At 46.3% G+C, this 13,409-nt stretch overlaps 1 protein-coding gene across 1 annotated transcript; it reads right to left on the minus strand.

Annotated features, from left to right (window-relative positions):
• Positions 1 to 7,430: 7,430 nt before the first annotated feature.
• On the minus strand, positions 7,431 to 12,646 carry LOC118854684. Its single transcript, XM_036764983.1, is given in 2 exon segments — positions 7,431 to 11,398; positions 11,400 to 12,646. Coding segments are annotated over 2 exon segments (5,199 nt in total). The 3' UTR covers positions 7,431 to 7,446.
• Between the last annotated feature and the right edge of the window lie 763 nt (positions 12,647 to 13,409).

Here is a 13,409-nt window from a genome sequence, read left to right on the forward strand (position 1 = left end):
AATAAAATGCTTGAGTAGAACCAATAGATGTTTCTTAAGAATATATTGTGTACAGAGCAATGGGGGAGGTACAAAGTTGAGACAAAATGTTGAACTTGTCTTAACTGAGCTTAGAGTAAGTTAATTATTAGGAACAGGTCTTATAAGGTCAGCTAGGTGGCACAGTGGATAGAGTGATGGGCCTGGAGTCAGGAAAACCTGAGTTCAAATACAGCTGCAGAGATTTACTAGTTATGTGACCCTGGGCAAGTCACTTTACCCTGTTTGCCTCAGTTTCCTCATCCATAAAACAAGCTGATGAAGGAAATGGCAAACCACTCCAATATCTCTGCCAAGAAAACCCTAAGTGGGGTCACGAAGAGTCAGATGCAACAACAAGAACATATAAGGAAAATCAATGAAACCGGGAGGAATTAGTCTGGAGAAAAGTGACAGAAGATTTAATAATAACAGCACACATTTAAACAATACTTATAGCCTACAAAATGTTTTTTACATAAACAATACCATAGAGGTAGGTAGCAAAAGTTTTATCATCTTCCATTTGCAGATAAAAAAGTTTTTTAAACAGTGAAGTGACTTGCCCAAGGTCACAAAAGTATACAACCTAACATTGAATTCGGTTCTTTTTCCCGGTGAGTCCTGTGTATCAAGTATTTGTATTCACCATCTTCATTAGTAGGTATTTGGAACAATAACAGATCCCTTAACAGATGATCTACACAACCAACAAAAGTCCAGAAATAGAAGAAACAAATGGCCCATACAAAAGTGTTCTTTCACACCCTTCAAACAAGGTAGCCTGAATAAATTGTTTTCTTGCATTTACAGAGATTTACCACTGGAGGGAGGCTGTGAGTCACCAATAATGAAAAAAAAGGAAAACAGAAGAGGAGAAAAGGAAAGGGAGAAGGAAGGAAGGAAGAAGGGGAGGAAGGAGGGAAGGAAGGAAGGAGGGAGGGAAGGAAGGAAGGAGGGAGGGAAGGAAGGAAGGAGGGAGGGAAGGAAGGAAGGAAGGAAGGAAGGAAGAAGGGGAGGAAGGAAGGAAGGAAGGAAGGAAGGAAGGAAGGAAGGAAGGAAGGAAGGAAGGAAGGAAGGAAGGAAGGAAGGAAGGAAGGAAGGAGGGAGGGAAGGAAGGAGGGAGCATCAGCTGTTAAAAGAACAAAAACATAGAGGAAAGTATACTCTTCTAGATAGAAGACTTTTCTCTGTCTATTGGCATATTACTAAAATTACTAAAATATTACTACTACACACACGTAGTTCCAGAAAGATCCCGTTCAGAGGTTCATGCTATACTAGGGAAAGAGGGCCTATGTTGCTCCCAGTATGGTCCATATTCAGTGTCTAGGTGCCCACGAAGTAAAAGGTTCTTTCCACCCTCACTGCTCCATGTTTTTACCTCACACTTCTCCTGAATTTACATTTCCAAAGCTGAGTAAGTGACAAGCATTACCTATTTTTGTTTTTTCTTTCCCTGAACTAGACATCTAAATCAGACTCGCGTCTCAGAAAACAAAAATCAGTCACAAAGTAGCAGAGCCCAAGGTGGTGAGGGCTGGAAGGGAGCACAGGGATCATCTGGTCTAATCTTCTCAAGACACATTTGAGGAAACTGAGGTCCAAGGAGGTAAAGAGGTTAAGGAATTTCCATAGGAAATATCCTAATGAATAGGAATAAGCTAAAAAACAAAAGTCAGAAACGTGATTAGGAAAGCTCCATATCAGAGCCCGGTGTCCAGTTTTTGTGCTCCCTCCTCGATTGAGGCTCTTCTCTCTTTGGTTGGCTTAGGTCTGCTCAGAGGCTCCCAGTCATAACTCAAGCCCTTTTTCCTGCCTCCTCGCTTATCATACATAACTACTATTGGACGAATAGGGCTTTGCCTCAGGATACTAACAAATGAGGGCTCCCAGTCATGCTCACTTCAGTCTGGGCTCAACTCTCAATTTCTCTACCAGTAATCTTAACCTAGCCATACCTCTTTCCTGACACTCACTCTATGGAGTATCCAATTGAAACCACCATTTCATGAGAGGTCCCAGCCATGTTCACTTAACTCCAGGCTTGACTCTCACTTTCTGGACTTCTCTCTACTCTTCCTCCCCACCCCCCAACCCCACTAGCTCTCCTTTATATATCGTTATCTTTTCTCATCAGAATGTAAATTCCTTAAGGATAGGGACAAGACATTGTTTCCTTTTATTTATGTCATCAGTGCTTAACACAGTAGGTGGCACATAGTGAGTATGTAATAAACTATCTATCATCTTTTTATCTATCTATATCTATCATCTATCTATCTACCTATCATCTATCCATATCTATCTATCACCTATCTTCCCCATGGTAAATGCCATCCCTGAGCTCTGCCTTATGATCCATAATCACCTGTGCCATCACATGACACAACCATCCCCACCACTACCACCCCAGGAGTTTCTTACTGTGATGTCTCTCTAGCCACATACCCTCCACAATACAGGGGCAGCTAGGTGGCACAGTGGATAAAGTGCTGGGCCTGGAGTCAAAAAGATGGCCTCAGACACTTACTACTTGTGTGACCCTGGGCAAGTCACTTAACCCCATTTGCCTCAGTTTACTCGCCTGTAAAGTGAGTTGGAGAAGGAAATGGCAAACTACTCCAGTAACTTTGCCAAGAAAACCACAAATAGGGTCACAAAGAGTCAGCATGACTGAAATGGCTGAACAACAACAATATCCACAGTACAAGAGAAGAGGGACCATTTAGAGGAGCATCCTGGAAGCAAGAGGCCACTGTAGTCATCTAATTTTGAAGACACAGTGACTTTAACAAATGTTTAGATTATGCTAAGAGAAACATGATGAAAACAGCGTAGGACATACCAGGCAATTTGTATCCTACCCATCACCACAGAGATAAAGCTCTAGGACCCAGGATCAAACAAAATACACTGACACAGAGTAGTGTGGTCATCCTTTTGTTTCATTTGTTCCAATTCAATAAAACAAAAGTGCCAGGAAATCAGCTCAGCACTAAGGCACACAAAGACAAAAACAAAGCCTCTACTTCTATGCACATTGCATCTACACACATAGATGAATATATGCCAAGTTAGAGTAGTTTTGAGAAGGAGAGACTTGAAAACTCAGTGTGGATGAGGAACAGTCTTAGGTAGAGAGAAACTTATAAAAAAAAAAAAAGCTCCACTTTGAAGGAAGCTAGGGATTGTAAGAAACAGACATCAGGAGAAAGTATATTCTAAGAACTCCCTATGCAAACATACAGAGGCAAGAGATGAGATACGCACAGAAAAATCTCAAGTGTCATGCCATGTACGGCCCAAATGAAAAAAACGAATTTTAAAATACATCATTAGTATTTAATAATAATAATAATTAGTATTAGTATTTAAAAATAATAGTATTTAACGTATATGATCAATTGTGGGGAGGGGGTGGAACAAAGCTGAAAAGAAGTCCACAGTTAAATAGCTTCTTCCCTTCACCACCCAAAAATAAGTTTAAGGTTATTAATTAATAGGTCTAGCCACTCAAAATGATCAATATATTACACAGTGAACTTCACATTGGTTAAAAAAACCTCTTCCTTAAACAGCAAAATCACTCCATAAAGGAAACAGTCCATCGGTAAAGAGATATTTCATCGTTCCAGCATGATCACTCAAAGAGTCAGGTGACTGGTATTTCTGGATAAGTGATATGGGTGAGGGTTTAATTCAATGCCAAGTTTGAGTATCAGTTTTAAATCCCAGCATCTCCTCTACTGAACTCCAAATTTGGTTTTGGGGACGAATATACTTATCTGTGGGCCTATCTTTATCAATAAGCTCCTTTGATACCCTCATGGGATAGAATACATGACAGTTTCATTCTGCTTATCTGTAAGGATTTATCTAACAAATTAAGAAACTTAAGGAACTTAATATCTTGAATTAAATAATGGGAATCACCAGATGCTTCAGGCTTTAAGACATAGAATGAGATCCATGGCTGCTTGGACATGTGCTAAGTGCAGGAGCCGACCTTTGTGAAAATTAGTACGGAACAAAACCATTCCTCCCTATAACCAGCAGATGGCAGTAGGAGACAAATAGTTCTGGAACTCTTTGTCGTTAAGGAGGCTGGAGTTAATGTTTGGTTTACCATAGTTACAACTATACAATTCCCGCGCTAAATGTGAGAGATGTGAATTAAGACCCTCGCAGTTAAGGTCAGTGAGGCTAAGGAATCTGCCCTGGGGTGTCTGCTGCAATTAAGGGTTAGGGAAAGGGGGGGGGGGGGGGGAGCGGGGAGAGATGAGAGACAGAGACAGACAGAGAAAGACAGAGACCTAGAGAGACACAGAGAGAGACAGAGAGAAAAATCATACTTCATATGTGTCTCATTTTCTCTCTCTTCATAATGCAATGAGCAAAGGACTGGAATCACAGAACCTTAGTTCCTTTATCTTCTGAATGAGCAGGGTAGACAAGATAACCTGTAAGGTCCCTTCCAGCTCTGATGCCGTGATCCTATGTTCCTCCCGTAAAATATTACTTTCCGAAGTTATCAGGGCAGAGACACTATCTTGGGTTCTCAAATTTGTGCTAAAAGGACACAAATTCTAGTTGGTCCTACCAAGATAGTATGGTTTTAAGCATAGTCCTAGTAACTACTGGCTCTCTTCCAAAAGTCAGCTTAACAAAATGTGGAGTTTCTAATTACTACGTTTGGCCAACAGGCATTGTCTTAAAAAAAAAAAAAGTAACTGAAAGTTTATTCTTCTAAGGCATGAAGGAGTTGAGATGGGCAAAAATGTAAAAAGTTTTGGGGCACATGATGAACATTATCCAATGACAGTAACTAACATCAAACTCAGGAGTGGTTCATTTCAGCAATATTTAATTTTGGATTTAATATTGATGAGTAAGTCTTTGGTCTTCATCCTAATGAGGATAAAAAAATTCTATAGGAATTCTCTAATAAGGATGATTTGTAAAGGCGTAAATGCAGTTTGGCTCTTTAGTAATGTTGTACCAGAAGCGAGCGAGACACACCACAGAGTATAAGTTTTAAGTGGAGAATTTATTAGCCGGCGGCCATCGGGGTACGGCACCACAAATCAATGGCAAATGTGTTGGGGTGATGGCTCGGTTTATATAGGATATGGGGGTACAGAGTAAGGGGGAAGAGGAACAAAGGTCCTGGCTGATCAAAAGATTCAGTCAGGTTATCGTACTAGTGGGATAATCTCATTTACATTCCTTGGTGGAGTCACAGAGTCCCAGGGATATCTCCCAGGAAGGGTCTGTCAAGTTATCTCTCAGTGGGATGGTCCTATCTATTGACATTCCAGGAAGGAACCAAGGAGTCTCAGGGATATCTGCTAGACAGGATCTGCCAGGTTATCTCTCAGTGGGATGGTCCTATCTATTGACATTCCAGGAAGGAACCAAGGAGTCTCAGGGATATCTGCTAGACAGGATCTGCCAGGTTATCTCTCAGTGGGATGGTCCTACCTATTGACATTCCAGGAAGGAGTCACCGGATCCTAGGGGGCTTGTTAAATGCCAAAGATATCTAAGTCCATTCTTTCTGGGGGGGTACTTGTCAATAGCTAGGGGTTTCTCAGGGGTTCCTAATTTCTCCTGTATTACATTTCCCACCTTTTCTATGGAGGAGCTTTCAAACCTTTGAAAAGGGGCCCTAGTCTGAGGCGTCTAAAGTCTGGGCCACCAAGATAGGAACAGTATTTATATGAGAACGAATAAGTTTTGAGATATAGGAAAGTAAACATGGACCTACGGCTACGGCCAGTATCAATATAACGAGGGGGCCAGCCAAAGCACCAAGCAGGGTGTTGAGCCAGGGAGAGGCACTGAAAAAAGATTGGTACCAATTCTCTCCATTCTCCCTCTCCTGCTGCCTCCTCCGCAGTCCTTCCCTGACCAAAGAGAGACTTTCTCGAATGACTCCCGAATTGTTAGCATAGAAACAACAAGCTTCTCCCAGGGCGGCACATAAGCCTCCCTGCTTCATAAGGAGAAGGTCCAGACCCCTCCTGTTCTGGAGGACCATTTCAGCCAGAGAATCGACCTGCCGTTCCAACTGGGCAATGGATTTTTCGATGTGAGTGATATCCAGATCGACTTGAGCACTCAATTCACGATAACTGCTGTCACTTCGAATGAGGGCTGCAGCGCCTACCGCTGTTGAGCCAGCCAACCCCAATCCCACTAGTAAGGGGATGAGGATGGGCACAGCTCGCCGAGACCTCCCTGTATGTACTAGCTCGGAGTGCGAGGAGAAGAACTCTCTACCTTCCAAGCCGGTCATGAGAGAGAATCTTGGTAGAATTGCAACCAAAACACAGAGGGGGTCCTCCTGTGCTAGCAGTATCGAGGCACGGGCACACCGGGTCAGGCCATCCTTGCAGGCCAACCAGGAACCGGGTGGGGCCATGAACCAGTATGAGTCAGATTCGGGATTAGTCATCTCTATGGTTCTGGAGCAGAATCTACGGAGGGGATTTGAGAGAGATGTGGAAGGAGTGGTTAAGCAGGTGCCTGTCCCCTGCAAATCACCCAGCGTAAGCCTAGGCTGATCCCAGGTGCATTGGTCAGCAGTAGAGGTTTTCCCAATGGCCTCTTGCAGAGCATAACCCATAAAGAATGGGGGTTGGGGGTCTATGCAGACCCAGCAATCTTGAGCAAGGTTATGATTTGTTATGTTCACAAGCCGATGGGTTGATTCTAAGAGACGGAAAAGATGTAAGTTCTGATTGGGGGAATGGATGGGCGGCGGGTACAGGACAGAGACTGGTGCTCCTGAGCCTACTGGCATCTCGGGAGGCTTTGGGACATTTGGGACATCTGGGTCACCTGGGACATCTGGGGGTACCGGGATATTTGGGACACCTGGGAGCTGTGGACTTAGACCTTTGAGGACTGATTCTAGAGGTCCTATAGGGGATGATGGTACAGGAGGGGCCTTATCTCCACTGCTCACAGTGAGAGTCATCCTATCTCCTAGTTCAAATCTCCCATTCTTACCCTTTCCCCAATTGAACTGAAAGAGGGCTAAGGTCCGGGAAACTTGTGTTCCCCAGATAGGGTCTGAGGGATTTTGAATAATGATATTAAGGTCAATTCCATTTGTTTGGATGCGAAACAATGGATCTGGACCCCCCTTACTTCCCGCCCGTTCACATAGGGATCCCTTAGGGTCAGTTGAGACACAGTCACAAGTACAGAGAGCCGGGCACCCTGAATCAGTGCAGAGTAAAAAACCCACCACTGCCGGGGATCCTTTAGATCTGGGAAACAAAGTGTTGAGGGGGAGAAAGATGCGGCTGGAATTGCTAAAAGTCCAAGATTGTCCTTTTTGTATGGTGACCACCCAGTCCAGGTCGATTTTTGGGGCGTGGAGGTTTTGGGGAGAAACATAAGGGTAGAGCAGGAAAATCAGGATGAGGAGCGAGACAGTCTTATCTTTAGTGGATCTCCAAGGGACTCCGCTTTCCATTTCTCAGGCGGGGCTGCTTTGACTCGACTGTGATGAAGCCAGGCAGAGATGTTATCAACCTTGACGGCGGTGGGTGTGGTGAGAATTACAGTATGTGGCCCTTTCCACTTCGGGGCAAGATCTGTAGCGGTATGCTTCTTGACAAAAACAGTATCGCCTGGTTGAAATTTATGCACAGGGTTGGAGGTCGGGATGGGCAGCGCGTCTCGCACCTGCTTGTGGAGTGAGTTCTGGGTTTCTTGGAGACCCTGAAGGAACTTAATAATAGAGGAGTTAGTTGCTTCTGCTATCAAGTCTTCTCTTACAGCAGGTAAAATGGGAGGCGGCCTCCCGTAAAGAATTTCAAAGGGGGACAAACCCAGTTTGTTTGGGGTGCATCTCACCCGGAGGAGAGCAAGAGGAAGCAATGTTACCCAATTTTCACCCGTTTCCAAACAAAGTTTTGTAAGGCACTCTTTTAATGTACGATTCATTCTTTCTACCTGGCCTGAACTCTGAGGCCTATATGCACAATGTAGTTTCCAGTCTATTCCCAATGCCTTAGATATACCTTGGGAAATTTTAGCAGTAAATGAGGGGCCATTATCAGAACCAATCCTAAAAGGCAATCCGAATCGGGGTAAGATTTCATTCAGGATCTTCTTCACTACGGTTTGGGCAGTCTCATTTCTAGTGGGGAAGGCTTCCGCCCAACCTGTGAAAGTGTCTATAAAGACTAAGAGGTATTTATATCCTGCTGCAGGTGGCTTAACTTCCGTATAATCTACCTCCCAGGCCTCCCCTGGTGCACAGCCCTTAACTCGTACCCCCAACGGGGCCTTTTTGCCTTGTTTTGCATTTACTTGGACACATACTGTGCACCGATCTACTGCATCTTGTATCAAATTTGTTATATTATGGATGTAATACCTCTCAAGTAGCTGGTGCATTTTCTTAGATCCCAGGTGAGTTGAGTCATGGACTTCTCTAATCAATTCCCTTGCTAAAGCTTTTGGAATAAAAATTTTGTCCTCCATGACCCACCATGATCCTTCCTTCACCCCTCCCTGTTGGATAGCGAAGGAATCATCCGAGGAGGAATAGACAGGACTGGGAGGGAGCGGGGTGGGCATCAAGGGGGCAATGAGGGAAGAAGTGGCCGAGAGCCGAGCAGCAGAATCAGCAGCTCGATTGCCCAGGGCTTCAGGGGAGTCACCAGTCTGGTGACCAGGACAATGGATAATAGCAAGCCGTGAAGGGAGTTGGAGAGCGTCAAGAAGGTCTAGAATTTCAGATTTGTTGCGGATTTCCCTACCAGCAGAAGTGAGCAAGCCCCGTTCTCGATACAAAGAAGCGTGGACATGGGCTGTAGCAAAAGCGTAGCGACTATCAGTGTAGATGTTAACAGATTTTCCCTCCGAAAGACGGAGGGCTTGGGTAAGAGCAATGAGTTCAGCCCTCTGGGCGGAGGATCCGGAGGGGAGGGGGCTTGACCAAAGAACATTGAGAGATGGAGAGGAAATGACAGCGGCTCCAGCATAGCGGACACCGTCTTTAACAAAACTACTTCCATCGGTAAAGAGTATCAAGTCTGGGTTCGAGAGAGGAACATCTGTCAAATCAGGACGAGCAGATTGGACTTGGTCAAGAAGTTGATGACAATCATGGATAGGGACAGACAGATCAGAGTCAGGTAGCAGGGTAGCCGGGTTAAGGGCTCCTGTATGAATAAAAGTCAAGCGAGGGTGGTCTAATAAGAGTGCTTGGTAGTGAGTGAGGCGAGAGTGGGAGAGCCAGCGATCTGGCGAGGAGCGGAGGAGGGTCTCAACCGAGTGTGGGGCTGAAATAGAGAGGTTTTGACCAAAGGACAACTTATCAGCCTCCTTGACTAAAAGAGCAGTAGCTGCTATAGCCCGGAGGCAGGGCGGCCATCCTGAGGCTACGGGATCAAGGCGTTTAGAAAGATATGCCACAGGCCGCTTCCATGGTCCCAATGGCTGTGTTAAGACACCCTTGGCTATTCCCATTTTTTCCGTCACAAAGAGGTGGAAAGGCTTGTGGATATCAGGGAGTGCCAAGGCTGGTGCAGAGAGAAGGGCATGACGGAGGTTATCAAAAGCAGCTTGTTCAGCTTCCCCCCAAACAAGGGGCCCCTGCCCGGAGGAAGCAGAGTAAAGGGGTTTGGCCAGATCAGCAAACCCAAGAATCCACATCCTGCAGTATCCAACCACACCTAGAAATTCCCTCACCTGTTTCTTAGTGGATGGAATAGGGATAGCCAGTACTGCCCTTACCCGCTCAGGAGAGAGAGATCGCTGCCCCTCTCGTAGAATGTAGCCTAGATAAGAAACAGACTGGAGGCACAATTGTGCTTTCTTTGCAGACACACGATATCCCAAAGACTGCAGAAGGGACAGAAGGGCACGGGTAGAGGTCAGGCACTCATCATAAGAGCTAGAAGCCAACAGTATATCATCTACATATTGCAGGAGGGTACAAGAAGGATGTTCCAGACGGAAGGGTGCCAAATCATTATGAAGGGCTTCACTAAAAAGAGTAGGAGAATTCTTAAACCCTTGAGGCAACCGAGTCCAAGTAAGTTGTCCAGAATACGCCCCATCTGGGTCATGCCATTGAAATGCAAAGAGAGGCTGGCTAACGGGGGCTAAAGGAATAGAGAAAAAAGCGTCCTTCAGATCAAGGACAGTATACCAAACCTTATTTGGAGGAAGAAGGCTAAGTAAGGTGTATGGGTTGGAGACATCAGAGGGTAAGGTTTCTACCCGCTTGTTGACTTCCCTTAGGTCCTGGACAGGGCGGAAATCCTTGGAACGGGGCTTCCGTACAGGCAGCAGAGGAGTATTCCAAGAGGAAGAGCAGGGCACTAGGATCCCGTAGTCTTGGAGACGTCGGATGTGTGTAGAAATGCCTCGGTGTGCCTCCTGGGACATAGGGTATTGCCTAACAGCAATGGGAGCAGCTGAGGCAAGGAGCTGAACCACCACTGGGGGATGATGCGCAGCCAGGCCTGGGGGATTGGATTCAGACCAGACCTTGGGAAAGTCCTGTTGTAACAGAGAAAGCAGGGGAGAGGGAGAGGAAAGGTGGGGAAGTGCCGCAGGGGTCACAGCAAGAAGGTACTCAGCCGAAAGCGGCAGAGTGATTTCAGTATTTAGAGACCCTTTGGGAACGTTTCCCTCAGGCAGGGCGAAGGTGAAAGTGGGGGATGGCGTAGAAAAAGAGATAGTAGCCCTGAGTTTATGGAGAAGGTCTCGTCCAAGAAGTGGGTATGGGCATTCAGGCATGACAAGGAAAGAATGGGTTACCGTTCCTGTGCCAAGGTCAACCACTCTATCAGTGGTCCAAGGGAAAAAGGCAGCTTGTCCTGTAGCTCCCTGGACAGACGTGGATCGGGTTGACAAGGGGCCTAATGGGGTCTTGAGCACAGAATGTGCGGCCCCTGAATCGACCAAAAAGTTAACTGGATGTCCCCCAACTAAAAGCTGAACCCGGGGTTCCTTAGAACCAGTGGGGGTGGAACCCGGGCACCCCTAGGCTTGACTGGTCGTGACCAGCACTGAGGGTGAGTGAGCCCTCCCTCCTTTTCCTTGGGGACACTCGTTTTTCCAATGACCAAACTCCCTACAGTAAGCACACTGGTTCTTATTAAGGCGGCTGCGAGGAAGGGACTGACGCCCCCTTTTCCCGTTCCCGTTCAGCGACTGGAGGGCTGCTACCACAACTTTAGCACACTGCTTACTAGTCACATCTGTAGGGGTGTCTCTATTGTAAAAAGCCTTCTGAGCTATCTCCACTAACTGAGATATGACCATTCCCTCAAAACCCTCCTGTTTCTGGAGCTTTTTTCGGATGTCCGGGGCCGATTGGGTGGCAAATGCCACGTTAATAGCCCTTCTGTTTCTGGGCCTCTGGGTCAATGGGACTGTAGGTCCGGTAGGCCTCATATAACCTCTCCAAGAAGGCTCCAGGAGCCTCGTCGGGTCCTTGCCTGATTTCAGAGATTTTAGTAAGGTTTGTTGGTTTCCTTGCAGCTGATTTCATGCCCTGAAGCAGATACTTGTGGTAATTACTAAGGGAGTTAAGGTCTCGCCGACTGGCCGGGTCCCAGTTAGGGCGGATAGAGGGAAAAGCTTCCTCGACCTCATCCTGGTGGTCCTCAGGGCGACCCCCGGTGGCTCCCAGTACAGCCTTCTTTGCCTCCCTTTTTATCCTATCCCTCTCTTCTGTCGTAAACAAGGCAGTAAGGAGTTGCTGACAATCGTCCCAGGTGGGGCGATGGGTCTGAAAAACAGACTCGAGCAGGCTAATAAGGGCCTGGGGTTTTTCAGAGAAAGGAGGGTTCTGAGTTTTCCAATTGTAAATGTCACTTGATGAAAAAGGGACATATACCAAGGAAGAAGTCCCTTCTGGCCCGAGAGTCTGTCTGAGAGGGAGAATGGGGGTTGGGTCTGGGAGTTTGGTAGAGGGATTAGTAAAAGAGGCAGCCAAGGCATAGGGAACCCCTCCCCGGGTGCAAGATGGAGACAGAGTGGGGACCGGATCCAAGGCTGAGGTGTCGGAAAACTTGGAGGACTCCACATTATCGGGAAGGGGAGGGTAGAGTCCCTTTCTCGGGGACCTGTCAGGAACTATGGGAGACGAAGGGGAAGGGCGATAGGGTGGCGGTCTGGAGGGGGAATCTTTCGCCAGGATTTGGGAAACTGCAGGGAGCTCAGAGGTACGGGCTAAGGGAGGCTCCATATCTTCCGGCGGCGCCTGGAAAACAGGAGCCTCAGGGCGTTTCTGGACCCCCTTAGGAGTTAGGGGTCGAGCAACCAATACTCTAATACCATTTTGAAAGGTACAGGTTTTCAACCAGGGAGGGGGACACGTGACTAGTTGCAACCATATATCAATATAAGGATACTGATCCGGGTGTCCTGGATCCCCTGTTATTACTCGGTGTACCGCCCCCACAACCCCTCTCTCTAATGTTCCCTCCGGGGGCCATCCTACACCGAAGGTTGGCCACTCAAACCTACATAAAGTTGACAGTTTTCTCTTGGTCACTTTAACACCATACCCTGAATGAACAAATGCATCAAAATGGGATAGCATACAATCTAATGGAGTCTGAGGTTTAGAGGCTGATTTTCCCATTCTTATTCACTAAGACAAACAACAGGAAGACTGGCAGCAGATGGACAGGGAGGTAAACGCCAGATTCCGTATTTACAGGTAAACAGAGGTTATCAGCCTAAGAGTGAGCTTCCTGCAGTGATTCTACAATTTCAGGAGTTCTTTCTCTCACTCTTTCTTCTCTCACCCTCCTTCCCAAAATCAAACTAACCAGTTTCCAAACTTTCAATGATTTAATCCTAGAATTTGCCAGAATTTTAATCCTATTCTCTCCGTAATTTCCACGTTGGCCAGACGGGAATCACGAGGAGGGAGTCTTTGTTTTCCTAGTTGCAGCCTGAAATCCCTAGCTGCCTATGTTTCAGATTTTTTTCTTTTTTTTTTTTCAACAAAACATGGACATTTCACAATTAACACAGACACGCGAACAGAGACGAGCTCAAAACACAACAAAGTTCACGGTGTGGATCGAACTGAAGGCTAAGCAGGCCCCCTCAGAGGAAAGATTTCCTCCTCAAAGATACGACCCCCAATCTCTCTCACACCTCCAACACAAAACAGACAACCAATGGCATGAGTTAATTGGGGCTAAGCAGGTCCCCTCAGAGGAAAGAAAATAAACCAGGTTTCCTCTTCAAGGAAAACACCCCAATCTTCCCACACCCAACACAAAACACATAACCAATGGCATGAGTTAACTGGGGCTAAGCAGGTCCCCTCAGAGGAAAGAAAATAAACCAGGTTTCCTCTTCAAGGAAAACACCCCAATCTTCCCACACCCCAA

This window comes from Trichosurus vulpecula, chromosome 6, assembly GCF_011100635.1.
Source record: "Trichosurus vulpecula isolate mTriVul1 chromosome 6, mTriVul1.pri, whole genome shotgun sequence".
Classification (NCBI taxonomy): domain Eukaryota; kingdom Metazoa; phylum Chordata; class Mammalia; order Diprotodontia; family Phalangeridae; genus Trichosurus; species Trichosurus vulpecula.